Genomic DNA, 27,358 nt, shown 5'->3' with positions numbered 1-27,358 from the left:
ATTGGAGACCAACAACATCTGGACGACCACAGGTACCCCATGTGTGAGGTTCGAGAAATGGAGCTTGCACTTCAAGTGTGTCTAGGATTGCAGCCTTGATCAGCTTTAACCCAAGTCAAACCTAGAAAAATTCCACATAAACAAGACATATACAGTTCAGGCTGATCTTCTAGAAACTGCCAACCAGGTAATGCAAGCAGTCAGTTTCTCCCGGTGTGTGTCTCAGATTAAATACACTTCAGATGTTAGTGCACTGCCGAATGCTTGAAGCAGGGTTTTGAGCTGTAAGGCCAACTCGAAGGCAAGTTTCTGCTCTATAACCAACCGTTAGCATTTGTTTTTATCCTCTCTTCCATTTTATTTCTTAACTCCTTTTAGTGCTTCGTTTTGTTGTTTTAATTTATTGTTTTATCTCACTGTTTTATGGTTCTAACTCCCCTAAACTGTGAGGCTGCATGAAGCTGGGCTGGGCTGAGTACTAGGCAGTGCCAAACGCAAGGTCAAGTCAAAGTTTACAAGATACTAGTTATAAATTAAGAAAGAGAAACATCTTGATTATCAGACCTGTTGACGAACTGCTGTTCCATTTTGATAATCACAGTGGGGAATAGGAGAGGATTTCCCCTTCCCTCTCTTTCACATCATGCTTATAGAGTGTGACTCTAAGCAACATTATTAGGTTATGGTGGTAGGTATTCTGCCTAAAATTAACCTGAAGGGTGTGATTGTGTATGTGGCTCCAAAGAGACAGCCCCCCCCCTTACCATTGTGGTTGTGGGAGAAAAGACTGCCTGATTGAGGGGTGTCTTTGCTTACTTATGATCTAATAGTTTATGCTCCTTTGTTGTTTTATGTGGGTTTATAATCATCTGTTCCCTGGCTGCACAATGTTCAGTGCTAGCAGTGAAACGACATGGTTGAGATTTTATAACTTTCCAGGTAGCAGAGGTGATAGAAAGAAATCTGTGTACTAAAGACTGCCGCTTGCTCTTCATTTTGAAACATTGGCATACTGGGGCCCTGTGTCATCCTGCTATTTCTGGTATCCTTTCAGTAGTGCCCCTCCATGACGTCCCTTTCACCTGCTTTTGCTTGACAGACACACACAATCTTTTTTGTATGACTTGGCTTCTGGTTTTACAAAATATCAAGACTAAAGTGTAATTCAGCCCTCGGATAAAGCTATGGGCAGTTGTAGAATGCTTGTAAGCTTTCTGTTTCCTTTGGGATACTGTTTACAGGACAAGCAAGCTATGGTTTATACTGAAGACACATTTGGATGGATTGGCATGCGACACAACCCTTTGGGTTTCCCAGAATATACCCCATTTCCCTCCCTTGTTTTATACATGTTCTGCCAGATGAACAATTCTATGTGATTTATAAAACTTTCATTTTAAAATATGTAACAGCCTTGTAAATGGGATCACAAATTATCTTGCTGAAAGACTGGTAGCTTGTGTTGGCCACCAGCATAGAAAGGCAGCATCTTAGCAGGCTCGTAAACAATGAGTCTTCTACCGAAAGGATGGATAGAGGAGGGATGGAATGACCTGTCCCTCCTGCACCAGCCCACTCAGTCACCTATGTGAAATTTCTGGTCACCTGCAGGTGAGCTGCTAAATAGGAGGCTGGTCCACTACAAAGTAGAGGCTAGTATTGTTCTTTGGAGCTCTAACGTCTGGCAGATTTGGTGCTGTTCAGAGCCCACATGTTTTAATTACTCCCCCAGCCACCACTAAAAGCCTAGCAAGAGCAGTAGTAATGTAATGTCGTTAATTTGTTATCGCTTTGTGAGGTACAAACAAAGCACTATCTTCTCCAGCAAGGTGTAGACAATATCTGTCATTGACCCTGCACAGTGCAAACAAAGCAGCAAAGCAAGCATGAAGGAATCTAGGAAACAGGGCATGCACACAAAGAAACAAAGAGCAATTCTAAAACAAACAATGCTGTGATTTTATGAAGTAGCAGATAGCCTTTCTAAACCTGCCATCTGCTACTAGAAAAGGGCAGAATTGAGCCTGAGGCAAAATATGTCGATTTAGTTCCATCAATGTAGATGGGGGTTTGCAAAGTGATAAAAGCAGAAAAAGTTGGGTTCCTGCCCATTACTCCAGCCTTCTGGGCTGCACAGAGTTGCCCTACCTTCATTTCTGGGTGAAAGCATTAAACTGCATTCTTCCTTCCAGTAGTAGATAGGTAGCCGTGTTGGTCTGCCATAGTCAAAATAAAAAATTCCTTCCAGTAGCACCTTAAGGACCAACTAAGTTAGTTCTTGGTATGAGCTTTCGTGTGCACCTCTGAAGAAGTGTGCATGCACACGAAAGCTCATACCAAGAACTAACTTAGTTGGTCCTTAAGGTGCTACTGGAAGGAATTTTTTATTCTTCCTTCCAGTTCTCCCCACCCCTTTTTATTAAAATAATTTGCTAGCTGTCTCCTTTTTAAGACCTGGAGACTCATGGGACCTGGTTGCTGGCTAGAGAAGTTTATTGCTCATAAGTAGAATGGGAACATAGAGAGGCTGCTAGCAATGCAATCTAGCATATGGCACAGTCTGACCTACTGCAGTTCTCCCAAGAACTTAACACCAATAGGACCTGTGCAAGATGCCATTGTGTGAGTAGTTGCTTGAGATCATTGGTGGGGATGCACATTTGAACTTTTGTAAGAGTCCCATTCAGAGCCATATAGTTCATATCCCAGGGTGGGGAACTTGTGGCTTTTCAGATGTCCCTGGACTCCTAACTCCCACCAGCCTCTTCAGCCAGAATGATTGCTAGTCAAGGATGATGGGAGTTGTAGTCCAGCAACATCCAGAGGGCCACAAGTTCCTCACCAATGCTGCCAAGTTCCTTATCAATGCTGCAACCTCATTCAGGTACATATATCGAGGTTGCATACCTGATTTGTGCCTACTGCTCCTGATTCAGCAAGGGATCTGTGAGCATAAATCTGCTTACGCAGATGCACGTCCTTAGGGAGATTGGTTGGTGTGCGTGTGTACAAATATCAGCACATATTTCTTCCTGCAGGAGCCAGTTCTGTCCTGCTTCTTAATTCTTCCTCTTCCAGAGTCATCTTCCAACCAGCTCAGACTCTTGTCTGCCTCTCGTCATCTCTTGCTTGTAGATTCATTCTCCTCCAAAGAACGCTGTCACAGCTATTCTTATCTATGACCTGTTAAAGTTGAGTAATAAACATAGCCCTAAGGTCAGTGGGGAGATGGGTTTTTAATTAGGCCTTTAAATGTAATGTATATTCTGGTCAAGGTTTACAGGAGTTTAAGTAAGAATTACAGTAATCTGTGATGTTATGTCCCGGGGGGTGGGGGGGAGGTAGGATCCACTGCCGAGTATTAGGGCCCATCCATATCTTAGCTCAGTGTGGCTTGTGAACCCCTCAAGTCCCCTTCAATTCATCCTCACCTATGTGACATTCTGCTCCTACTGCTGCCACACACTTTCTCCTCTCCCTATCCTTTGAAACGCCGAAAATCCGATTGCATCCCATGTTACTCACTCTCAGGCCAACCCACCCCACAGGGTTGTTGTGAGGATAGAATGGGGAGGAGGAGAACTATGTATGCTGTCTTGAGCTCTGTAGAGGAAAAGGAGGGATATAAACGCAATAGCATTAAAAAATAATAATAACCCATAAATACAGATTAAAGATGGAATGGGAGAGACGACAAGAGACTGGTTTGGGGATGTTCATGTGTCCCTGTGGGTGTTTTACCGAGTAAGAGCTGAGATCTCATAGCACAGAAACAAAGAGAAAGCCAGAATTTTGCTAAGGCAGTCACTGCCAGGGGAAATTTTTCCTAAGCAGACTTCAAGTGGGGTGGCTGTGGCAGTGGGGGGGGTGGCAGTGGGGGGGGCATTACTGGAGAGTGATGCCATATCTAGCGGGATATGATTTAAAGGCTTTAAAATAAGCGCTACACATAATACAACCACTCCTTGTCGATCATAAAAAGTAATGTGCAAGGAAAGATGGATCGCCAGAGCTATAAATCAGTTCCTGTGTCAGGCTAATAGTAGCTCATGTCAGCCTTGGTGCTGCTAGTGTGGTGGGTGGGGGATTGTTTTGCTTTTAGATATATATCCATCAAAGCGCTGATGGATGACAAGCCTGTCCCCATAACTCATTCTGTGTCCTGGATCCCACCTGACTTTGAAGCCGGTCTTTGCAGGTGTATCTTTTTAGCTCTCCTGAGGGTGTTTCATCTCTGCGGGGATTTTTGGGTGTCTGTTCTTATCGGGCTTGAAATATTTGGGAAACTTGTGGATCCTGAAAGGTGGGAAAACCATATGCCACCCCCCTTCCAAACACCTGCTATATATATATATAGAGAGAGAGAGAGATAAAGTAATGGTTTGATGTGCTTTAATTGTGCTGAGATTCTGCTGCTTCGTGTTTATTTTTGCTCTGTGTCTCCTGGAAGGTGAGCAGAAGCCTTTATAAAACCCACAGTTCTGCTAAATGCTCCCTCGTGTAAGTAGAAAGCATAAGTCAGTCACTTTGGAGGTTACAGAGAGTTTCTTGTCCAAAGTAACAATTGACTAAGCCTATTATTTGTGCTGTGTGGTTCTTCCCTTTGCATTGTACAAAGTGGGAGTGGCCTGCTGAGGGTAGGTCCTCATACTTTTGGAAACAGACTTGCCCTGCCTGACCTTTTTTAAACAAGTGTTCAAAACACTTGTTTGAACAGTGGGCAGTTTGTTCTGACTCAGCTAGGACCACTTGATGGATCTCGGATCCAGTCTGCAAGCTGCTGTTTGACCATCCCAGCTTAAAATCTGCTGTATATTTTGGAAAGTTCCTTGCATGTTCACTATGCATCCGTATACCTCGTAAAGATACTATAACCAACTTTTCCATGATGGTTCTTGGGACTGAGGAGCAGGTTTGCATCTGTGTTTGGATACAACTGGAGGCCATTTTGAATCAAGATGGTGGGTTCAGCCTTTCCAAACTGCACTGATTTTTACCCCGGATGTCAAAACCTCACTGATTCTTTTTGTTTGTTTCTTAGAATTCCCACACAATACTAGGTAGGAGGTTGCTAATAGTAGCACATGAACAAAACACCGCCACCAAACCAGGTTGCTGCCTTTACGGGACTTCAAATCTAAAAGTTTTCAACAGACAATAGAAAGAGAGTAAAATAGGATAGGAAAGGGTAACTATTACATGTATTTCAGCTGGGGGCAGATCTAAATCAGGCAATATAGTGCGCAAAACAGAAGGGGATAAGGAAATATATAACAAAAAACAAATTAGACGGGTGGTGTTGCTTACTTTGTGGCTACATGATCAGCTTATTTTTTTGTACATCTGACTTAAATGATTTTTCCTCACGCCCTGCTTGCATAGCAATCACGTCTTGTCCAATGAAACATTATGGAGAATGGGACTTAAGTGCCATTTCTTTCCGTGCATCTCCTCTAAACATGACTAAGTTTGGATCCAGCCCATTGTTTCTCATGCTTTGGCAGAGGCCCCAGCCTGAACCCGAACTGGCAAACTTAATTTATTATTTATTTATTTGTTTATTTAATATAGTCCGTGGGCCGTTTTTCTGCACGTGCACCCTCTGGCATTTTTGGTAAAACAAATCAGTTAGGAATAGCAGCCAGACAATCAATAAAACCAACACTGAAAGGCAGCAGCAGGGTGAGCGGCGAGGCAAGTGAATTAAAATGACAAAATGCCTGTGTACATAAAAGCATTTCGACAGCTTCTCTGCAAATGCATCAAGAAGGTGTCCGCTGGATGTCCCTGGAGAAGGAATCCTGGAGTTGTGGCACCACCGATGAAACAATCCCTTTAAAAAGGAAAGCAGCAAAATCTGTAGCATTGGGAATGCTGGACTTTAAACTTATCACCGGGGAATGCTAGCTTGTCATTTCTTGCTGGACCTCCCAATTCAGACATGCCACATTTAATGCGAACTTCTTTTTCCAGGTATATCCCCTGCCTGCCTGTTGTTTCGGAGGCCTGTAGGGATGAGGAGGTTCAGAGGTACTATCTATACTATCTGTGTGGTCAGGATTTCCAAGTTTCAGATTTAGTTTCCTTGATGCTGTGTTGTAGTTCAGAACTCATATCCCTTCCTCACCAAATGCTTCTTTTTTACTCTTTGCTAGTCTCCTTTCGCTAGACTGTGCCAGCAAGAGAGAGGCTTCTTCCCCTTTACCCTGAATTGTGATGTCTCTCCCCAAACCCTGTGTGTTTAGCCTAGAAACGGTATTTATATATCGTCCAGGGTCTAGCACTGTATGGTGTAGCTTGTTCCTGTTGTGGGTGTTCAACTTGAGATCCTGAGATTTAGGAGGCCAGATACAACGCTACGTATAGGTCTTCCTTTCCCTCTGTCTGGAAAGAGGATCCCAACCCATGCAGTCACCACTGTAAATACTTCCTCTATGGCTTCTCCTACAACTGGTGGGAAAGCATTTTTGGAATCTGTCCAGTTCAGTTTTCATTTGCCCTTTATAGTAGAGTTGGGGATGTTGTTGGACTCCAACTCCCATAATATCCGACTCTTGGCCATGCTTGTTGGGGCTGACCAGAGCTGGAGTTCAAAAACATCCGGAGGGCCACAGGTTCCCTATACCTGGCTTACAGTCAGCAAGCATGCTTGACGCTGCTTCCCACCGTCACTTGGGAGGTAACATTCAAGGAACTAAACTGCGAGTGGAGAGGAGTGGGAAACCCACACAGGCAGTCCAGTTATGTGTGGCCTCTGTGATTTCCATTGATCTCAATGGCGGTTGGGTGGTAGGAAGCCGCTGGTTCAAATCTCAGCTCCACCACAAACATAAATTTCTTCACTGTGGGGATAATCTGAATGCCCTGCTTTGTTATAGGGCATTGTAAGGACTGCCAGTGAGAATCCACTGCATACTTCAGGGAAGTGCTTGTATAAACACCTTGAGCTGCATTGGATGGCAACCTGGTGGGTTCTTTCAGAAGATATTTTCCAGAGAGCATCTGATGTTGTGGTATAAACGGGGAAGCCTGTATGGAGCCCTCAGGATCCCTGCTTATCTATACTATTATTACAGCTAGACAGTTTTTTGTTTCAATATCCAAGTTCCTTATTAGCTATCTAGTATTATCTCATTGTCTCATGAAGTGGGAGTGGGGAGAAGCAAACTGTTCAGTTGTGTGAGGAAAATGAACATGGCAGAACTCAAACTACCGCCACACCCTCTGTATTTCCATGGGTTGGCAGTGCCAGAATCTGTGCCTATTTAGATCACTGAAACATATGGAGTCTGAAAACAATGTTCCCATTAACCTACTTGAAAAGGCCTGCCATTTTGAAAACTGTCTTCCTGTTCCATGGGCTGCAAGTTGCCTTTCTCAATGTTGCTGGAGCCTGGATAGATGGTACTCCTACAACTTCAAGCTGCCTTTATTGTTATTATTATTACAGCTTGGGAATGATGGTCTTCTGACCTGGTGGGAGTTGCAGCCCAAAACTGCTGGAGGGCACCATGTTTGGAAAATGCTTTCATAGCCAGTATCATAAAAAGTTGTTTTCTAGTAATGAGTGCAGAGCGAAAAATAAAACGAAAGGTTCCTTGCATCTATGAAATGGGAAGACGGTGACGGGCTAGATGGGAGAAACTGGGCAACTTGCTTCGTGAACCGGGAGGCCACTAGGCAGGGTGGCATGATTAAGATGTGGGCAGATAAGGCAAATAAGAAGGCAAAAAGGAAAGCAGGTGAACAGTGACCAAAGTGGTAAGAAAACATTATTTAAAGCACTCCTAAAAAGTCTGATATTCGCCCAATAATTCTGGGAAGTATAGTTTGTTAAGAATGCTGAAAGTTGTTAGGGGACCTCCTTATTCCCTTTGTAGAGCTACCAAGAGTCAGTGTGGTTTAACAATCAGTTCCTCTTTCCAAGAAACTCTGGGAGTTGTAGCTCTAGGAGGGGTCTGGAGGGCCTTCTAACAACTCACATCACACTTAACAAACCACACCTCCCAGAATTCTTTGTGGGTAGCCATGATTGTTTAAAGTGGTATCATAGTGTTTGAAATACATGGTGTGAATGTGACCTGTGTGAGGAATTCTCATCCCAATTTAACTAGTCCTCAGCCAGGGTCATTGTTAGGGGGTTTTCAGCAGGCCCCAGATCTCCTGCACCTGTTTTTACACTTTAATAAACCAACAACTGCAAAAATGTTGCTTTTATGGCTACTGGGTGTGCTGCAAAACACCATTCTGGTGAGATGCCAGCCACCCATCATCTTCATTTCCCAGAGGCATATTTACATATAAATTTGCATTTATGCCAGGTTGTATCATGGAGTACCCCGAGTCCTTCAATGTACTGGTATCTTGCAATGCCCATGTCCTCAGCAGTCCCCCCCCCTCCGTTGCATAGAGCCCCTCTCTCCTATGTAGCAAGGACTCTGCACATCTTTGATCTGCTAAGTAATACTTCTAGAGCATCTCCTGCTCGAGGCAATGTAAGTGCACACAACTGCATTATGCTCTGTGATGCCGTGGCCATTAAATCTACCTGCATTTAAGAGTAATAAGCCACACTGCATAATTAGACCACCAGGTTACATAAGTAATACTGCCACCCCAAAGCTGAACACTAAGGATTCAGAAAAAAAACTTCTATTTTGGATTCTTGAAAAGATGGGGAGGGGTGTGTGTGTTCAGCCCTTGGTGGACCAGTGTTGTACCATGTTGGATGTTTCCTTAGCTATGGACCTCACTGGGTTACCTATGGCCAGACACTATCTTTCACTGTAATGTAGTTCACAGGATTGTGAGGATAAGGCAGGGTCAATTCTGTAACCTTTTGGAGGAACATAAGGGTAAGAATATGTCTGACTGACTAACTGACTGACTGATGGGTCACAGATTGTTCAAACTTAGACTTGAGTTGTGTGTGTGTGTATACATCATCATCATCGTCATCCATACAGCAGGGTTGGTGAACCCATAACACATGCTAGATGCAGCTATCCAAGGCACTTACAGCCTGCCCGATTCTAGCAAAATCTCCCTATGCAAAGGCACCTCTTCTCCCTCTGCTCTTAGACCTCCTAGCAATAGTGTCTCCCTAGGGAGAAGAGGACCTTTGCAGAGTAGATGGGGCTTTCCTCTCCATTGCAGCACTGAGATGGCAGGATCCTGCTTCTTCTGCTTCATTTTTGCTTTCACCGCAGTGCTGAGCTAGGAGAAGGGGGGAAACCCAGTACTGTGCTTGGGGGCAAATGCAGAAGAGAGTGTGGTTTCCTTCCCATTTCTGGGCTAGGAGGTGAGAAACCTCTCCTACCAGCCCCGTGTTGCCATCTGGTCATCTGCTGATTGGCTGTCTAAATGTGTGTGTGTGCTTGCCTGTCTGTATATATCTTGGCCACACACCCTGCTGGCATCCCATCCTTGGAGGGCTAACTAACTATGTGAACCTTGGACCAAAGGTTTAGCCCCACCTGCCATCCAGTATAATTATTTGTACATATAAAACCAGGATGTAAGGGACAAGGGTTATTTCCTGATCTTTCTGAAGAGCTAGTTTTTAAACATGCAGTTCAAAGTAGCATGGCCCAGGCACAGCCTTGCCTTTTCAGCAAGAACTATACCGAAGAGTGCCTAAAAGACCCACACAACCCTTCTCTGTTATCTGACTTGGTAGTGTTCCCCAGCTCGCTTTGACAAGAAGTCAAACTAGCTGTCACTTTCCAGGAAGTCTCTATGTCTTGACTTTGGCTGTGCTACCCCTGAACTTTTCCCCCTATTCTAGGTTTAACTGGAGTGGCCTGGTCCCCATGCGCTTGCGGGGCAGGATCCATGGCTTGCAGGCCAGGAACTCTAAGTTCTTGCTGGAGGGCAAGGAGTTTCGCATCTTTGGAGGCTCAATGCACTATTTCCGCATCCCCCGTGAATACTGGAAAGACCGCTTGATTAAGATGAAGGCCTGTGGCTTGAACACCCTCACGACGTAAGTGCTGCCCTTACTGCAGGCTCAGTCCAGTTTGTAGCTGCTGACTTCATGGGAACATGATAGGAAGCTGCCTTAACACAGAGCCTAGCTTTGTGGCATCTCTCTACACCAGAGATGAATTACCTCCCCACCTTTTGAGGGTCACATTCCCACTGGCATAAACTTTTGAAGGGCATGTACCCAAAGTGTGTGAGGCCACATATCTTCCTGCTGCTCCCTTTCTCTCTTATGCCACCCTTCACCCCTTTTTTCCCTTTCCATGCCACTCACATGAAATTGTACCAATGTCTACACTGGCAGTGGCTCTCCAAAGCTTAAGACAAGCAGTTCTCCCAGGCCTACCTGTAGATTCTGGGATTGAACCTGGGGCCTTTTTGCATGCAAAACATGTGCTCTGCCGCTGAGCTACAGCCCTTCCCTTAAATTTTCTTCTATAAATTGGGGACACTGAACTGTGGGGGCGTGTGTTGTCACACAAGCCAACCACCCTCACCAAAAGGCAGGCTTTGTGATAAAGCTGGAAAAGGAAAGGAAGGAAGATTCCAGTGCACAAAAAGAAGAGAAAGACAGAAGACCTCAAAGAGGGGATACTTAAGCAATCCAATCTCTGTGAATTCCAAAACAAAACAGTTCATAGTTTTCTTACTGATCAGAGATGAGCTGTCCATTGGAGTTTGTACTTCTCCAAATGTTGTAATGCTGTTCTTGGAAGTTATACCAAAAGTATGTATTTAAACAGGTATTCTGAAAGAAATGTGTCTACAGATATGTACTAAATACATACTTTGAGAGGATTAAAAAATATCAACAGATTAATGCAAAAATACTACAGAGTTATGGGTAAAAATCTGCAACATGGAGTAGAAATGGATAGATTCACCCATCATTCTTCAGTTATAAATATTATTTGCCAGTTAAGCCTTCCTTGGGAACAACTAATTTATAAACTTTGGGCTAATAAGTCATTCTGTGTGCAACTTTTGACATCTCCCTTGTCTTAATTTCCATACTAAAAGTTGATGTCACCTGGTGTTAACGACTTAACAGCTTCTTTGAGTGGGTTGCATGTATATTGCATACAAGATTCATAGGAGAGTAATGTTTATGTTTCTTACAACTTGATCACTGGTTTTCTTTTCCAAAAGAGGAAAACTGTTGGCAAACTTTTTACCACACCTCATAATTTTTATTTTTATTTTGCAAAGCCTCCAGCAGCCAGATAAAATTGCTTTGGGGGCCCCAATCCACCTCACACACCATCAGTTGGCTATTGTTGCTGTAAAAGATTTATGGGATGTGAAGTGGGGATAGTCAGCTGATTTCCTTGCTTGAACCCTGAAACCAGCATTGAAACGGGCAGCTAATTCATTCTGTCTTTCAGGTATGTCCCATGGAATCTTCACGAGGAAGTAAGAGGGAAATTTGACTTCCGCGGAAACCTGGATCTGAGGTACCTATCCTGATCTGAAGTATGGATCTCACGGTCCATGGCTGAAACAAACCCCCACACAAGTAAATTCTGCAACCTGAGTAATCAAATTTATTGTAAACAAATAATGTTATTCAGTTGGGACAATTTCTCTGGCTTTAGTTGCCCCTGGCTGCAGAATATTGGAGCAGGGTTTGTAGTTTACAGAACATTAGACATGGGGGGGGGGTTGTTGTTGTTTGGGTTAGTAATGCTAGAAGAAGATCTGGGGCCGGGGAGAGAGACTGGGAGGGAGCTGTGCTCTATCCCTTTAGAAGTGGAAATTTTTCAAAGCTCAATTTGTGAAGACACGAATTAAGCTGAGAGGAAGGATCTTCAGGGAGCAGTATGAATAGTTTCCCTCCAGCTCTATGAGTTAAAGATGAGTTAATAAGGAGATTCCTGCCCTGCAATTCTGCAGGCTTATGCCCTGCATAGCAATCTTTTGTCTCTCCACTCCATTTGACAATAAAGCTTGTTCAGAGTCTGCCAACCCTATCCATAAGGGACTGAGAAAGAGGAAGAAAGATATGGCGAGTCAGCATTTGTTAATAACAGGTGCTGAATTGTCTCTGTGCCGGATAAAGCCTGCTTAAGGCTCAGTGTTCATTCCTTCCCAGCTCAGACCAAAGCTGCATCTACTTCAAATCTTTTTACATTTTTAAAAATTAACTTAATTTTCTTTACAATCACAAATAATAAATTATAATTTAATCCTTTTTTAAAGTGCCTATTCATTCCATGTGTAATATCTAGCACTAGTCATAGAATATCCAGCAGTCGTAATAGAGTATTACTCTTAAGTAACATGAGCCCACCATTGTCACCGGAATGTGACTTGGTTGGATATCACTGTGCATTTCCCAAATCATAATCTGTACAATTTGATATAGTTTTGCAACATTTCAGTTAAGCCTCTTACACCTTTTGAAGGGTGCAGTCTAACGTGTCAAAAATTAATAAAGGTTTCCAAGTTCTCTATAAATTTATTACGGCGTTCTCATATGGCTTTGGTTTCCATTCAGTAGTTGCAGGAATCTTGGGCTGTTTCTTATGTTAGTCAGGCTAGGATGCTTACAAAGGATGTATTAAAATACCGCAGGATACAGCAGGAGGTATTCAGTGCCTTCCTTCTGTTAGTGCAAGTGCAGTGGTACCTTGGTTGTCAAATGGCTTGGCTTCCGAACAAATCTGCTCTTGAACAGTGCAAACCTGGAAGTAAGTTTGCAAACTTTTTTTGGAAGCTGAACGTCCAACGCAATTTCTGCGGCTTCCGACTGAGTGCAGGAAGCTCCTGCTGCCAATTGTAAACCACACCTTGGTTTTCAAACGGTTCCGGGAGTTGAACACCTCCTAGAACGGATTAAGTTTGACAACCAAGGTACCACTGTATCTACAGTTGTGCAATGGAACTTCCTTCTCCTGCTTCTTTTCCCTGCCCTGCCATATATTCTGTGCCCTCCTCAAATCTTCTACAAAGTGTTGGGGAAAACCCAACAGATTTAGGGGGCATACTGGGGAAGGAAAAATCCTTGTAACAGAGAAACATATCTGGGGCTACTTTGGATAGAAGCCCAAGAATAGAATGCTTCAGTCCTCATTATTTCCAGTTTCTGTCGGTCTAAAATTTTGATTGCATCCTTGGCAAGAGAAGGTCCACATGGTTGACGACTGATACTCCCAACTTTGAGTGACTGCTGTAGGCTGAACTAAGTCCATGGCGTACAGCTTGTATCATTGTTTTGCAATTGGCCCAAGTCACAGGTGATGTTCTAGGGGATGTGACCTTCCATCACATCAATGGCTCCAGACCTGGGATGTGGCTGTGGCAGTGTGGTAAAAAAATCTGGGGAGAAACAGAGATTTGAGCATGCAGTTAAAGTGTGACATAGCCATCAGATGGCTGTACTTGCACCATATTTCCTGTCTACTCTTTTGTTTCTTTTCCAAGCTAAAGTGTTTGGGAAAGGGGTCTTCTCTTGCATTTGAGCTCCCAAGGCATTTGGCTGGCCTTTTCTAGAGGCAGAATGCAAAACATATGGGCTCATCCGATGGTTGATGTCCGGCAAGGATAAACTGCTGCTGTTCATTTGCAGTTTAACTACATTTTAATGTGCTAATCATCTAAGGGATTTTGTGGTAGTAGTGAAGCCTTGGGCTGTAATTGGCTGAGATGCTCGAATGTCACAGACAAACTGGCCAGTGGGAAGAGGGGCAAAGACAAGCATAAAGTTTTGAAATGTAGTGGGCTAGCAGCTATAATAGACTTTAGATGGGAGAAGAGGAGGTAGTCTTTAGAAAGAAGGGGAAGAAGAAAAAGCAAAGGTGAGAGCGGAATGGGAGAGAGAACATGTAGAGAAGGGAGTCGGTGTTGGAGAAACATGGAGTGACGTTCTCATATATTGATTTGAAGCAACCAGTTTTAAAAGCCAATGCTTTTATCACTACAGCTTGTGGGATCTTTCTAGATCATTGTTCTCCAGATCTGTAAGGTTTGCTAGTTGCTGTTCCTTACAACATCTCCTGCCAGCTTTGTGGTTCCCTCACTCTGCCTAACGCTGTTTCCTTCTCCAGGGCTTTCCTTAGGACAGCTGAAGAAGTTGGGCTGTGGGTGATTCTGCGTCCAGGACCTTATATTTGCTCCGAGTGGGACCTTGGTGGTCTGCCCAGGTAAGTCTATCTAGGTAAAACTGCCCAGGTAAAACTATCTAGTTTTGGTTGTCTTTTGGAATGGCAGTCAACCCTGGCTCTGTGGCTCTCAATTCCTACTGCCCACTAGGACTTCAGGGAACAGACTCTTAATTAGGAAAATGAAGAAAGTCTGGCGATTCTGAAATGGCTAGTTGTAGTCCAAAATACACGGCCGCTGGTTGCTGAAGGCTGGCATAGATGCACACTTCCCTCCTGTACTTCCCTTGTTGCCCCTGGGAAACTGGGTTTCTACCTCTTATTTTTGAACACCATTTCAATATTAAGAATAATAATAAAGATGGGTAGGAGCAATTTCATGGAGTTACTTCAAATATAGTTTGGTTTTGCATATTTGATCTGAAGAGATTTGCTTTAACTGAATCTGTAAGCTGTGTCAGACAGCAGGAGAGACAGGGTACACAAATATTTTAAATAAATAAAAGATGCAGCGGCATCAAAATAGACATAAATGTCTCACGCCGGTTTACCACAAAGGGGGAGAGAAGACGTGAGAGCAGAACGAAGGAAGATCCACTACCCGAAAGGTTCTCTGCGGAGGCTAAACCTCTGGTGGGAAAGATGACTGGAGGAAATAAATAGGTGGAGACCAGCAGCTTGTGACAGCACCTCCCTCGAGATCTGGTAACCAGGAGAGGATCCCAGCGGCTATGCTGCGCTCTTGAAACCTCTCATTTGTGCTCCCGTTTGCATCAACAGGAGGTTCCCACGGGGTGAGGTAGGAGATGAAGAAAGTCCACATGCAAAGCAAACCTAGAAAACAGCTCGAGGATGTTAGAGATTCGCTCCTGCACATGGGGAGGCTGAGAGAGGTGCTGAGAGAGGCACCTCGAGGATAAAGCAGGGCACAGGGTAAAGTCAGCCCAGGGTTCTTTGCTGAATTCCCTGACTTAGTACATAGCAATATTCCTACACGGATGGTATTTTACATAGGAAACAGAAACAGTCGCACGGACCTTCAAAGGTCATCTTGTCCAACCCTCTTCCAGTGCAGGAAATCTGAACAGTGATTTCATGTATCAGCAATGGGGTGAATGGACTAGCTGATTTTAAAATAAATACTATTATTACATTTAAATCACATCTTTCCTCCACAGAGTTCAAGGCACTGTGTACGGTTCTCCTCTCCCTCACCCTCAACTAGGATGTTCATATTAAAGCATGCAAGTTTTGCAGACTTATTCCAAAAACCCACAAAGTATCATATGCGTTGCAATTATTGCTTTGCACCCTTTATTATTTTGCAGAGAAGAGAGGAGGAAAATGCTTAGTGTTCAGAGCAAGACATTTTTTCTTTCCTCTTTTTTATGCAAAGTGTGAACAAATATGCCTTGTTTTCGCTGCCTCCTCTTATGGGTGCCTATACCCATTTTCTCTGGAACGCTATCAACTGCTTTTGTGCATAATGCTGGCGGGGGGAGGGGGGTTGCAAATTCTTTCCCTGTGAATAACTGAAACCAGAAGACTCCACGAACAAATGTTCCTTTTATTCCTGGTGGTAACAGGAACACTCTGACATTAGACTCCTTCTTACTGACTCCACTCTGCATCAGCTCATCTGCTGTCACATCCCCATTCCTCCCCCTTCCCAATCCCACTGCCTCGTCCACTACTAATTCTTGTCTCCATGACTCTCATTGTGTTTTTAACAGTACCTGGGACAACCGTTCCTTCTCCATTCCTCAGACCCACCTCCTCTACATTCTAAAAGGATTTGTAAGGAGGATGGAACCTCCAAACTGCCTTTCATAAAGAAGTCTTTCCCTAACCCAGTGCCCTTTGGATGTTGTTGGACTACAACTCCCATCACCCCGACCCTTGGCCATGCAGGCTGGGGCTGATGGGAGTTGGAGTCTGACAACATCCAAAGGGCACCAGGATAGGGCTGGGAATCCTTGCCATCCCCAGCCCCTCTCCCCTGAACTACCAACCCCAGGGCTCAGTGGGGAGAGAAGATAACTGTTAAACCTGTTTAGATTCTGCAGTACAAAGATACCTTAAGTCATAGGAAGGCTAGCAGTTTTCAAATATTCTTAATTTCCCCCACTTGGACCTGCTCCACTCATTCCCTGCCAGGGGAAAAGGCAGGATATCAATAAATATTAAATAGTAATAATTTAAACACATATCCATCCTTTCGTGCACCACGCCACCTGCATTTGATCTTCCCCAGCATGCCACCTTCTGCTTCCAACATTCCACTTGTGCTCTCCATCCTTAACTTTAACAATTTGTCCCTCTTCTGCGCTCTAGCTTGTAGAGCAGAGGTGGGGAACCTTAGGCCTGGGGACCAAATGTGGCCTAGCCTGCTTTTGGGTTTCCCAAAGATACCTGATTGGCCGCGGGGAGGAACAGATGTTCCTTTGGTCTGACCCAGCACAGCTCTTCTTACCTTCTCACAAGCTCTGGTCCTTTTCCCTCCATAGCTGGTTGCTCCAAGACCCCGAAATGCAACTGAGGACAACGTACAAAGGCTTCACAGAGGCCGTGGATGACTACTTTGATCGCCTGATGCGTGAGGTAGTCCATCTTCAGGTAAATCAGATCATGGGCTATGTTGCGGCTGCTAAGCCACTTGCATTTTTAGACCAGGGTTACCAGGCTGACCTGGAAACAGTGATTGGAGTCTGGGAAGCTGCCTCTGCCATTCTGGTTTTCTGGCCATGCTCGGGAGCAGCCTTCCCTAACCTGGTCTTCTCCAGACCTTTTGGACTGGAACTCCCACCAGCCTCAACAAACACAGCCAGTGGTCAAGGATGATGGGAGTTGTAGTCCAACAGCCCCTGGCTGGCACCAGTTTGGTAAAGGCTGCTCTAGGGCGATGCTGCATCAGGCATTCTGGGGTATTGTGCTGAGATCAAAAGGCAGCTGCTTCCCAGCTGCTTCCACCATAGTAAGCCATGGGAGCAAACAGCATAAGCAAGGTTGTCCTAAAGTCCTGCATTTTTCTGTGCTTGAAACACCTTTGCAATCAATGCAACTGTGCTACCTATATGTTTATTATTGTGCAATAACTTCTAAATGTGCAATGCCCTGTGATGCTTTTAATTTTCTTCATAACCTGCATATCTCACACTTGGAGAACCTTGGCTAGGGGAATATGATTTTTCCAAAGCTACTGTAGTGTTCATAGCTGAGCTGAAAGATTGTACAACTTTTGCTGTAACTGTTTTCATGTACTGTTCATGTGAAGTAGGTAGTTAATTCGTGGACATGTAGAGGCAGAGCCCAGGCAACTTGCCCTGTGCCGACAGGGTAGGGACAAGAGCATGGTTTCATTCCCAGATAATACCTGATGCCCCTTTCACACAAGTAAGATGTGACAGAGACTGTGCAGAAGCTTCATTTGTGTAGGACTTTAATTTCTTCATTCTCACAACAAGCCTGGGAGGTAGCCAAGCACTTTGTACTCCTCTGTGCATTAAACTCAGCAGCCCAGCAGGGGAGACTGTTAAGGGAGTCTCATTCATTTGCAGATAGAGAACCAAGGCAGAGATACAGTTGATCATTCCACAACCATCTATCATTCATGGCAGAGAGCCAGCTTACACATTCAGGAAAGGCATGTAGTGCAGCTCTTCTGTGACACACCACTTCAGCATGGCATGTTTGGATTTTTCCTGTGTCTAAATTTCTTTGCATGTAGAAGGATAATACAAAGAGGATGCACTTCTCTGGGATGTGTGTGTGTGTGTGTGTGCGCGCACGTGCTCGCACGTGTTCAAGAAGGGTTTTTGTGACTTAAGGAGTGTTTAGATATACATTTTCCTCCTCTAATCTGTAGTGGTGCAAAACCAGGGGGACTTTCCCAGATTGGCCCTGGAAGTCGTGGTTTGAAGTTCCAGTTCAGAGCCAATCCAGCCAATGGATCAAACCAATAAGCAAGGTCCTTAACAGTTATCTGCAAGTTCTCTTTCTCAATAAATCTTTATAGTTGGATTAGACCAGCCAGAGACAGATGGATACCTTATGCCAGGCTTCCTCAACCTCGGCTCAGCAGATGTTTTTCACATACAATTCCCATGATCCCTAGCTAGCAGGACCAGTGGTCAGGGATGATGGGAATTGTAGTCTCAAAACATCAGGACGGCCGAGGTTGAGGAATCCTGGCTTATGCCAAGGGTAGCCAACATGATGCTCTCCAGATGCTGTTGGACTCCACCTCCTGTCAGCCTCAGCCAGAATGGCCAGTAGTCAGGGATGATGGGAGTTGTGGTCAAAGAACATCTGGAGGACACCATGTTGGCTACCTCTGTCTTATGTGTTCTCTCCTCCTCTCTTTTGGTAGTACAAGAATGGAGGACCAATCATTGCCATCCAGGTAGAGAATGAATATGGCTCCTATGCTGAAGACCCAGATTACATGATGTACATCAAACAGGTAAAGTGCTCCCTTTGCCTCATTTTTATGTGTGTTTTTAATGTTCCTGCCTGTACTGTGAACCACCCTGAGATCTACAGGTACATAGGGTGGTATACAATTGTTAATAACAACAACACATAATAAATAGTAATACATTGTGCCTTCTCATCTCTCTCTCTTTCTCTCCCCTCCCTCCCTTTCTTTCTTCCTCTCTGCTTTGCAAACATGAGCTGAAAAATTAGACGCTTTGGCTATAGCCTCCCCATCTCTGCCATTAGTCCTGCCTGATTTACTTCAATCCTTTCCTTTTTCCTCTTTCCTCCTAAATAAGTGATACAGGGTTGCAGCTGTATTGCTATACACCAGGGGTGAGGAACCTCATGCCTGGGGGTCAAAGGTGCCGTCCACCCTCTGTATCTGGCCCTTAGAACTCTCCCCATGTCACACCCTTCAATGGATCTGCTTTGAACCCTGAATGAACTTGCCTGGCTGGAATGTGGCCTTGAACTTCAATAATGCCTCTTGCTTGTCTGGATGGAGGGTAGAGAAGTAGACTCGCCCACCACTGCCATGTGGCCCTGGGAATATTGCCTAGAAGGGAATGTGGCCCTTGGACTGAAAAGGGTTCTCTACCCTTGCTATATACATTTATCTGTTGAACTTACTTCTGAGTAAGCACGGGTAAGGTTTCACTGTGAACTTGCAATGGAGCAAAGGAGGGTGGGGAGTCCTGTGGCATTCCAGGTATTAATGGAAGTTTTTGCATTGAAAATAATACATTTTCTAAACAAATAGTGATATTGTGTTGAATTAAATCAGGGTGCCTTTTAAATCAAACAGAAGTATTATTTTTTTAGTGACTAAACTATCCAACTGTGTTGTAACCCCCAAAATAACAGAGCTAATTATATTTTTTAAATGTCTGTGCTGCCTCTCCGTCAATTTGAGATGGCTCACAGCCATCCATTTTAAATGCAGCGCTAATACAGTCAACACAATCGAACAATTCAAACACAGTGTGTGTGTGTATGGTGTGGCCAGGGGAAGCTGCTGTAGCACAAGGCATCCCCCCCACTTCATTTATCCTAGTTGGTATCTGTACTGGATTTGAATCAATTTTATGTATGTGTTATTGATGTGTGTGTAAGGTAAAGGTAAAGGGGCCCCTGACCATTAGGTCCAGTTGTGGCCGCCTCTGGGGTTGCAGCGCTCATTTCGCTTTATTGGCTGAGGGAGCCAGCTTACAGCTTCCAGGTCATGTGGCCAGCATGACTAAGCCGCTTCTGGTGAACCAGAGCAGCGCATGGAAACGTCGTTTACCTTCCTGCCGGAGCAGTACCTATTTATCTACTTGCACTTTGATGTGCTTTCGAACTGCTAGGTTGGCAGGAGCAGGGACCGAGCAACGGGAGCTCACCCCATTGCGGGGATTCGAACCGCCGACCTTCTGATCAGCAAGTCCTAGATGTGTGTAACAACTTGGTATAAATAAAATGTGTCCGTGTAGCAACTTGGGACCAGTTTACCTACGAAATTGCCTATGCCATATGTGCCCACTTGACTGCTTCAGTTGTTGGAATTGGCACTTCTGCAGGTGCCTAATTATACCCCTTCCACATTTGTAAAAACTCAGTCATTTAGAGCGGCAGCAGCTGCACTTTGGAACTCCCTGCCCATTGAGATCAAGCAGGCTCCTTCACTGCTCTCTTTTCTGCACCTGCTAAAAGCATTATTGTTTAGACAAGCCTACTCAGATGCTTAGAAATTTTATTTTGTTTAGTATTTTAACTTGTATGTTTTAAAGCAGGGATGTGAATTTTTCTTGAATTTTCTTGTTTTATCTTTTTATAAACCGCTTTGAGGTTTCTTGCAGTCGAGTGGTGTATAAACTTTATGAAACAAATGAAACACACGCACATGTACATACATGTGTCTTAGGTGTTTTTCGATATGCAATTGTTCCATGTATGTTTTTATTGCACTTTAAATCGCCTTGGGATGTCTCATGGGACGTGATTTATAAATGGAAATAAATGATAATAGTACTGAAAGTTTGAACGTGGGGAGCCCACAAAGTCCAAGTGGAGCAGAAGAAAAGGGGTGGATAAGCCCCTTATTTAAGAGGCTTTGTATAGTGGATGCATCCCCCACTTCCCTTCCTGAGGGCAGAAAGCAGTGAAATGAGCGTTTGGCACTGTGGACAAACTTAGGGCTTTTGCTTGCGAGAGATTATTTTGCCTGTCAGACCTAGACTGCCTTGTAAACCCCTGTAATCTGAAGCTCAGCCCAGGGCAGGCTAATTTTACTAATGCTTCCCTCTGTTGCCTCGTCCAGCACGGATCTTTCCACAGGCCCTGCCTGCAATCTGGGCAAGCACCGGAGTTGGCAGGCACCCAGAGAAGACCATTTTTAGCTTGGCAAATCCTCTCTGAGCCGCACCCAGCTTTCTCTCTTCGGCTGGCTCCAGTGCAGCACCGCAGCAGAAGGTTAATTGCCAGAGGCCTTGTTAAGGTCACTGACAGTTTTTTATTTTATTTTATTTCTTTACCGAGCATTGTCTCAGGGAAACAATGGCTGCTTTGGGCGCGAGAGAGCTGCTCGAGGGAGCTGTCTGCTGAACATCCCGCCATTGTCATAAAGCAGAAGCAGCTTAGGCCTGTCTGATATTGTTACCCTGAGCGAGGTGGGATGAAGGCAGCTTGTTCCGCCTCCTTCAGTTCCATAATCCATGGACAAAGACCACAAAAACAAAAAAAGGAAACACTGCTTAGCTCTAAGAAACTTGAATGCAAAAAAAAGGGGGGGCAGTGTGGTATAAGTCAATACAATAATGATAAGTAAAGGTAAAGGGACCCCTGACCATTAGGTCCAGTCGTGGCCGACTCTGGGGTTGCGGTGCTCATCTTGCTTTATTGGCCAAGGGAGCTGGCGTCATGTGGCCAGTATGACTAAGCCGCTTCTGGCGAACCAGAGCAGTGCACGGAAACACAGTTTACCTTCCCACCGGAGCGGTACCTATTTATCTACTTGCACTTTGAGGTGCTTTTGAATTGCTAGGTGGGCAGGAGCAGGGACCGAGCAACGGGAGCTCACCCCGTCGCGGGGATTCGAACCGCTGACCTTCTGATCGGCAAGTCTTAGGCTCTGTGGTTTAACCCACAGCGCCACCCGTGTCACAATAATGATAGTTTCACATTAAAATACAGCGAACCATAGCAATTCAATTACTTATGTATTGACAGCCAGTCCTCATTAGCAGAATCAGTTTTGACATCCCTTGTGTGTTTTGACTCTGATGGTCTTCCTCAGAGGTGCCCTCCAGATGTTGTTGAATGACAGCTCCCATCACCTCTGACCATCAGTCATGCTGGCTGGAGCTGATGGCAGTTGGAGTCCAACATCAGGAGGCCACCATGCTGAGTACTCCTGATTTTGTGTGAACACCTTTTCATCTCCAGACTTGCCAGCTGCCCCAAAGACACCTGTTACCTTAAAGAGATTCGACCTCTTGGTACATTTTCCCATTCTGGAGTCCTTTGGACCTCTGATACGTCCCTCCTGTTCCGTGTCCCATTTAACAGTCTTTTCCCCATGCTCTGCAGCAGCGGATCCAGGTTTCCTGCTGCATCTCATGTTGAAAGGCTGTTAAACTAGAAGTCATCCTTGGAACAAGTGGGAGCCGCAGCCAAAACTGGTCTCTTAATAAGTACATGTACACACAGGTTCCACTATCCAAACACATGTTATACAAAAATTCACTTATCCAAACACAAGGAAATAGTACCTGCAGACCTCACAATACACGCAGCAGATTCAGATATCCAAACAGCCAGACTTGCGTGTAGTTCTGTAAACAATCAAGCAGCCTTAAACAAGCCTTACATTTTGTGTTTTGCTGGTCTGCGGCAGCTGTGGTGAAAGGGAGGGAGGGAGAAGGAGAGCTAGGATGAATAAGAGTGCATTTTCCCTTCCTTGTTTGCTTTTTGCAAGGTTTCAGATGGTTTTCCCGGGTTTTTTCAACATTTTCCAGCCAAAATTCCATAGTCAGGAATGCATTAGAAATTTCCCCATTGAAATCAAGGGAAATTGTCAGCTCCTTATGTGAACTGTTGTACACACACACACACAAAATGCAATGCGTGAATCAGCCTTCACTGATTCAGCCTACTAAAATCCTAGGGTTTTAGTATCTTCCCTCCTGACCAGTTTAGGTGTCGTAACACTAAAAGGCCCCTGGCCAATTAGATCTGGTTGAAATCACATTCTCTCTCCCTCCCAACTAGACAGTCTGCAGGCATTCAGCCAAGGAGTCACACAGTGAGGCTCCTAATCCTCTTTCTTGTAATTCCACCATTGTCTGACTGCAGATGGGGAAAGTTGCATAGGAGTGATGTGGCTCCCAATCTCTCCCACTCAGCATCAGAGGCTGGTACATCCTATATCCTGTTTTGTTCACAGCTAGAAGAAGGAGAGACCTTAATTGAGATGGTTCCTCTGCTGTAGAACTGCAGGCTGTTGCAGTCCATAGTTGAAGATTGGTGACCCAGCATGTAAATACTTTGCCTGAAATGACCAATCAAAGTCTCTTTGGTGTTCGTGGAGATGTCTGTCCCTGCCTTCTCTGTCTCTCTCTTTCTCTCTCTGCCTGCATGGAGCTAAATGGTGATGAAGGGTCTGTCAGTTTTGGTTCTCTTGGGTTCTCATCCCCCCCCCTTTTAAATTCAGTTCCCTGCATTTCTGTAGCAATTTGTTTCTGTATTTTTTTAAAAAAAGAAACACCCATGAAGATTCACCAGCATTTTAATCCACATTTCTCTAAATAGACACATATTTCTATCCAGTCTTCACTAACACACACATTTTTGCAAGCCATTTCCACTAATCTTATGCATGTTTGTATTTTATTTTCAGTAATATATCTTCATTTTCATGTGCTCATCCCCTAATACATGCATTTTTTGGCTGGAGAACTGCATCGTAACATTTGTACAAGTGCAAATTTTGAAGGATGGCTGTGCTTTGGTTCTCAAACTATTTGCCTTTAAATCTTTTTGTAAACTGCTTTGAGGTTTTTTTAACAATCAAGCGTTGTAGAAATTTTATGAAATAATTAAATAACAATAAATGTGAACTAAACTGAGCTCCTCCCCCATTCCTCCCACATGGTGGGCAAAAGAGCATTCATCTGAACAAGGCAGCATGCTGTGGCTGCACCAGGCATTTTTCACATAATCTGGTCCCGATATTCTCGTTTTCTGGATTTCTTGGCTTCTCTCTAGCTGAGATCTCTTGCTGCCACCTACACCTTGCAGAAGATATGCGAGCAAGCATTCAAATCAACTTCCCAATATGTTGATTAGAGCATGCACACACCTGGGCCCTCTTGCCTGTTCCTATTTTTGTTTTCCTTGCATCGCCTTGCAAGCCAAGTATGTGTTGAAGCCTACAGCTCTTTACTCCCGGTAATGACATGAATACAACACTCCTGTGTGTTAATGCTTCACTTCTTTTAACTAACAGAATTTGCTCATGGCTATATCTTATTGTGAGCCCTGCAAGACCTGCTCGCTGCTGATCTGGTCCATGCCTACCTGGCCTGAGAGGGCAGGGGCCTTGGCTGACTCCAGCTACAAGGGATGCTTCTGCAGTTCAGGATGTCTAGAGACCATCAAGGATGGGATTTTGCTTAGAGGTTATTGCTTGGAGTCAGAATTTATTCTTGGCGTTGCATCAGTTTTGCTATTCATCTTGACTATGTTCTTGCATTTGTTAGGCTTTTATTACCGTTATCAGCGGATTGTTTAATTTTGCTGTGCATTTATTCATGTGAAATGTTTTCCTTAATTTATTGTTTATACGACTAATTAAGTTTTGCTGTGTCTTTTAACTGAAAATGTAAAACTTTTTGATGTGAGCCCCCTTGAGCAGGGCTTACCATATCTCACTTTAGCTTCATAATAACAACCCTGTGAGGTGGGCCTGGCTCAGGTAGCAGCCCGCTTCACATGTCACGTTAAGCTATAGTGTAAAACAAACTATGGTTTAACGTGTATGAGCAGTGTGGCGCTCAAAAGTTCCAGTGCCATTCCACCCCCACTTCTTCTGTGGCTGCACTGCAGTCAAAACAAAACAGAGCCTGGTTTGTACTCTCTGAACTTGGCCTTGTGGTTTGTTTCAGTCAAACCATGAGTGTTATCTATGGTTTGTTATCAGGCAAAGCAAACAATCAGGTTCAGGTATGTGAACCTAAGTCTGCCAAGCCAAGAGCCACCTTGCCAACTACAATGTTAGCATGTGGCTTTCAGCTGAGTCTGATAGATGGGATATTATGCTGTGTATGTGCTCAACACAGCTGTTTTCATTTTTGGACTCTCCTAGGGGCTGTGACTATGAGAAACCCTATTACAACCTCTAGCACCAAGATTTACCACTCCACCATTGGCTGTACCTCAGTGGTTTCCAGTCTGTGTTCCAAGAGGCCCAGCTAGCTGCAAACCCCTCCCGTAGATCATTTTACAGCACAGCCCTATGCATGCCTACTTGGAGATACGTTCCACTGAGTGCAAAGGGTTGCATACAGCATTAGTTTCTCGCCCCCTCTTTCAACTGCGTTCCCCTTGCAGATGAGGGTAGAAAGATTCTCTCTCTCTCTCTCTCTCCTCCCTCTGTGTTAAATGCCCCTGATGGGCCACGTTACTATTTAGGAGATTTAATAACTGGGTCAACCTGACTCAACAACCATGGGTTCCATGATCCTTGCGAGATGACACGGAGGAACTTGGTGTTTGCTCACTAATGCACCCCCTCAGCCATTTCTTTCCTTGGAACAAAGTGGTGCAATGCAGCAAATATGCAAAGGACTCCTCCCGTGGCAGCAGGTGGATGCTTCACTTGATTTTAAGCCTGGAGGCTGAGTGGTGTGCAATATAAGCTGCTCAGATGAGGTGGGAGCCTGGTGCTTTAGCACAGAGCCAGCAGCTTTTGTTGTGACTTTACGTTGTGTGATGCTCTCACCCTCATACCTGCAGAAAATAATAATGAACTTGAGCGTCAGGTTGCCCAGAACTTCATTGAAAGTGTGGGCGGATTAAATTGGTACAAATCAGTGGTTGTTAGCAGCCTTCCCCAGCCTGGCAATCTCTAGAAGGTTTGGAGTACAAGTCTCATCAGCCAACTGGGGCTGATGAGTTTGCACTTTGACAGCATCTGGAGGGCACCAGCTTGGGGAAGGCTGGTATATTGGCAGCTGTATAATTGTCACCTATTAGGATAACAATGGAGTCTGTTTGCACAGGAGCAGATTGTTCTTTAGAAGTTGCAGATATCATCTTGACTCAATATGTTGTAATCCCCTAGTGAAAATTAAAAGCTATACTAATCCTGTACCAGCTGTCTGGTGTTAGCAAGTTTTCTTTTTGTATTCTTACGTTAAGTATGTGTGTATTTGCTTTCGTAAGTAAATAAGAAGGTGGCACTGAAGTTGTGTGTGTGTGAGAGAGAGAGAGCAACATCGGTATCAGTGATGGGCACAAATTTGCAGGGCGAGGTATCAGTATCTCTTGCTCAACAGAGAATGCCCTGCCTGCTGCAATGTTGGCCAAGGCCAATGGGGTGGGGCAGCAGAAGCTCAGAAGGAACCTCCAATCCTGACACTAGCAAATGTCAAAGAATCTTAACTTGTTTTTATGCGCATCTTGGCAAAATGTGACACACTCAGTTTAGAGCTGCAGGTTTAAGCAAGTGTACGAAGTGATTGGGTAAAAGACATGCATTTTTTCTTAAATAAGATTTGGTGATATGAAAGAGTTTAAAATGGTCATAAATATTAATAGAAATATATATATTCAGATGCCAGAAAATTTGGCTATGCTGGTCCACTGATAATATAAACCACTCACTCTTTTTAATGCCTTTCCTCCTATATCATTTACTACTACTGTACTACTACTACTACTACTACTACTATTATAGCTTGGGTCATCAAAAGCAGGAATTGGCCCGAGTGTCTCAGGATCTCTGGTGGGCGCCTGCCACCTACAGCAACTAACCCCAGGGACTTCAAATCGGAGTCCCGTTCAGCTCCAGGGTCAGCAACACCAAGAGCCCTGGCCTGCCCTCCAACCTGAGCTCAGAAGAAACCCTGCTGGATCTGACCAAAGGCCTACCTCGTCTAGCGTTCTGTTCCCAAACAGATGCCCATGGGAAGCTCAGAGGAGATGAGCACCACAACCTTCTCTTGCTGTTGTTTCCCAGTGAATGGTATCTGGAAGCATACCGTCTGTGATACTGGAAGGTCTATACAGTCATTGCTAGCCTTATCCATCATGAAAGCTCCCTTCTGTACATCAGTGTTGACTCCCAACATAATGTGTGTGTTTTCTTCCCCTCCATGTGCAGGCCCTGTTAAAAAGGAAGATCGTGGAGCTGTTGATGACCTCTGACAATAAAGATGGGCTGGCCGCTGGCTTTGTGTCAGGAGGTACGTGGCATTGTGGTGTGTTGGAATGGGTAGACTAGAGCACACCTGGGGTGGGGGCACAAATGGGCCAGTGTATGAATCTTTAGCAGAGTCTCCATCCCCAGTCATAGTTAATAGAGCAAGTTCTGCAAATAGGGAATGGGAATCAATCAAACTCTCTCTCTCTCTCTCTCTCTCTGTGTGTGTGTGTGTGTTTGTGTGTTATTAGCAGTTGTGAGTTGTGCAGCACTTAGCTATCAATTGCACTTGAGTAGGGGATGACTTAAGGTGTTACTTTATAGAAATGGGCAACTTTGTGGGGAGAAGAGTCCCAATGGCCAGATAGGGAGGTCTGCATTTAATGCCCCCCCC

General features: G+C 44.5%; 1 protein-coding gene across 3 annotated transcripts in view; it reads left to right on the top strand.

The window, feature by feature from the left end:
• Positions 1 to 27,358, top strand: part of LOC310695970 (beta-galactosidase-1-like protein 2) — a 66,862-nt gene that overhangs the window by 3,937 nt on the left and 35,567 nt on the right. The window contains exons 1-8 of one of the 3 annotated variants that reach the window (XM_083480990.1): positions 4,371 to 4,450; positions 5,974 to 6,030; positions 9,788 to 9,985; positions 11,370 to 11,438; positions 14,031 to 14,126; positions 16,592 to 16,700; positions 18,454 to 18,546; positions 26,926 to 27,007. In XM_083480990.1, the coding sequence (XP_083337116.1) occupies positions 4,386 to 4,450; positions 5,974 to 6,030; positions 9,788 to 9,985; positions 11,370 to 11,438; positions 14,031 to 14,126; positions 16,592 to 16,700; positions 18,454 to 18,546; positions 26,926 to 27,007 (769 nt within the window). In that variant the 5' untranslated portion in view covers positions 4,371 to 4,385. Of the gene's footprint in view, positions 1 to 4,370; positions 4,451 to 5,973; positions 6,031 to 9,787; positions 9,986 to 11,369; positions 11,439 to 14,030; positions 14,127 to 16,591; positions 16,701 to 18,453; positions 18,547 to 26,925; positions 27,008 to 27,358 lie in introns of those variants that run through there. The other 2 variants (XM_083480988.1, XM_083480989.1) reach the window with 2 other exon arrangements.

This window comes from Podarcis liolepis, assembly GCF_965112155.1.
Source record: "Podarcis liolepis genome assembly, chromosome: 16".
Classification (NCBI taxonomy): domain Eukaryota; kingdom Metazoa; phylum Chordata; class Lepidosauria; order Squamata; family Lacertidae; genus Podarcis; species Podarcis liolepis.
Note: the sequence above shows the minus strand (reverse complement) of the source record. Positions and strands in the feature narration are given on the sequence as shown.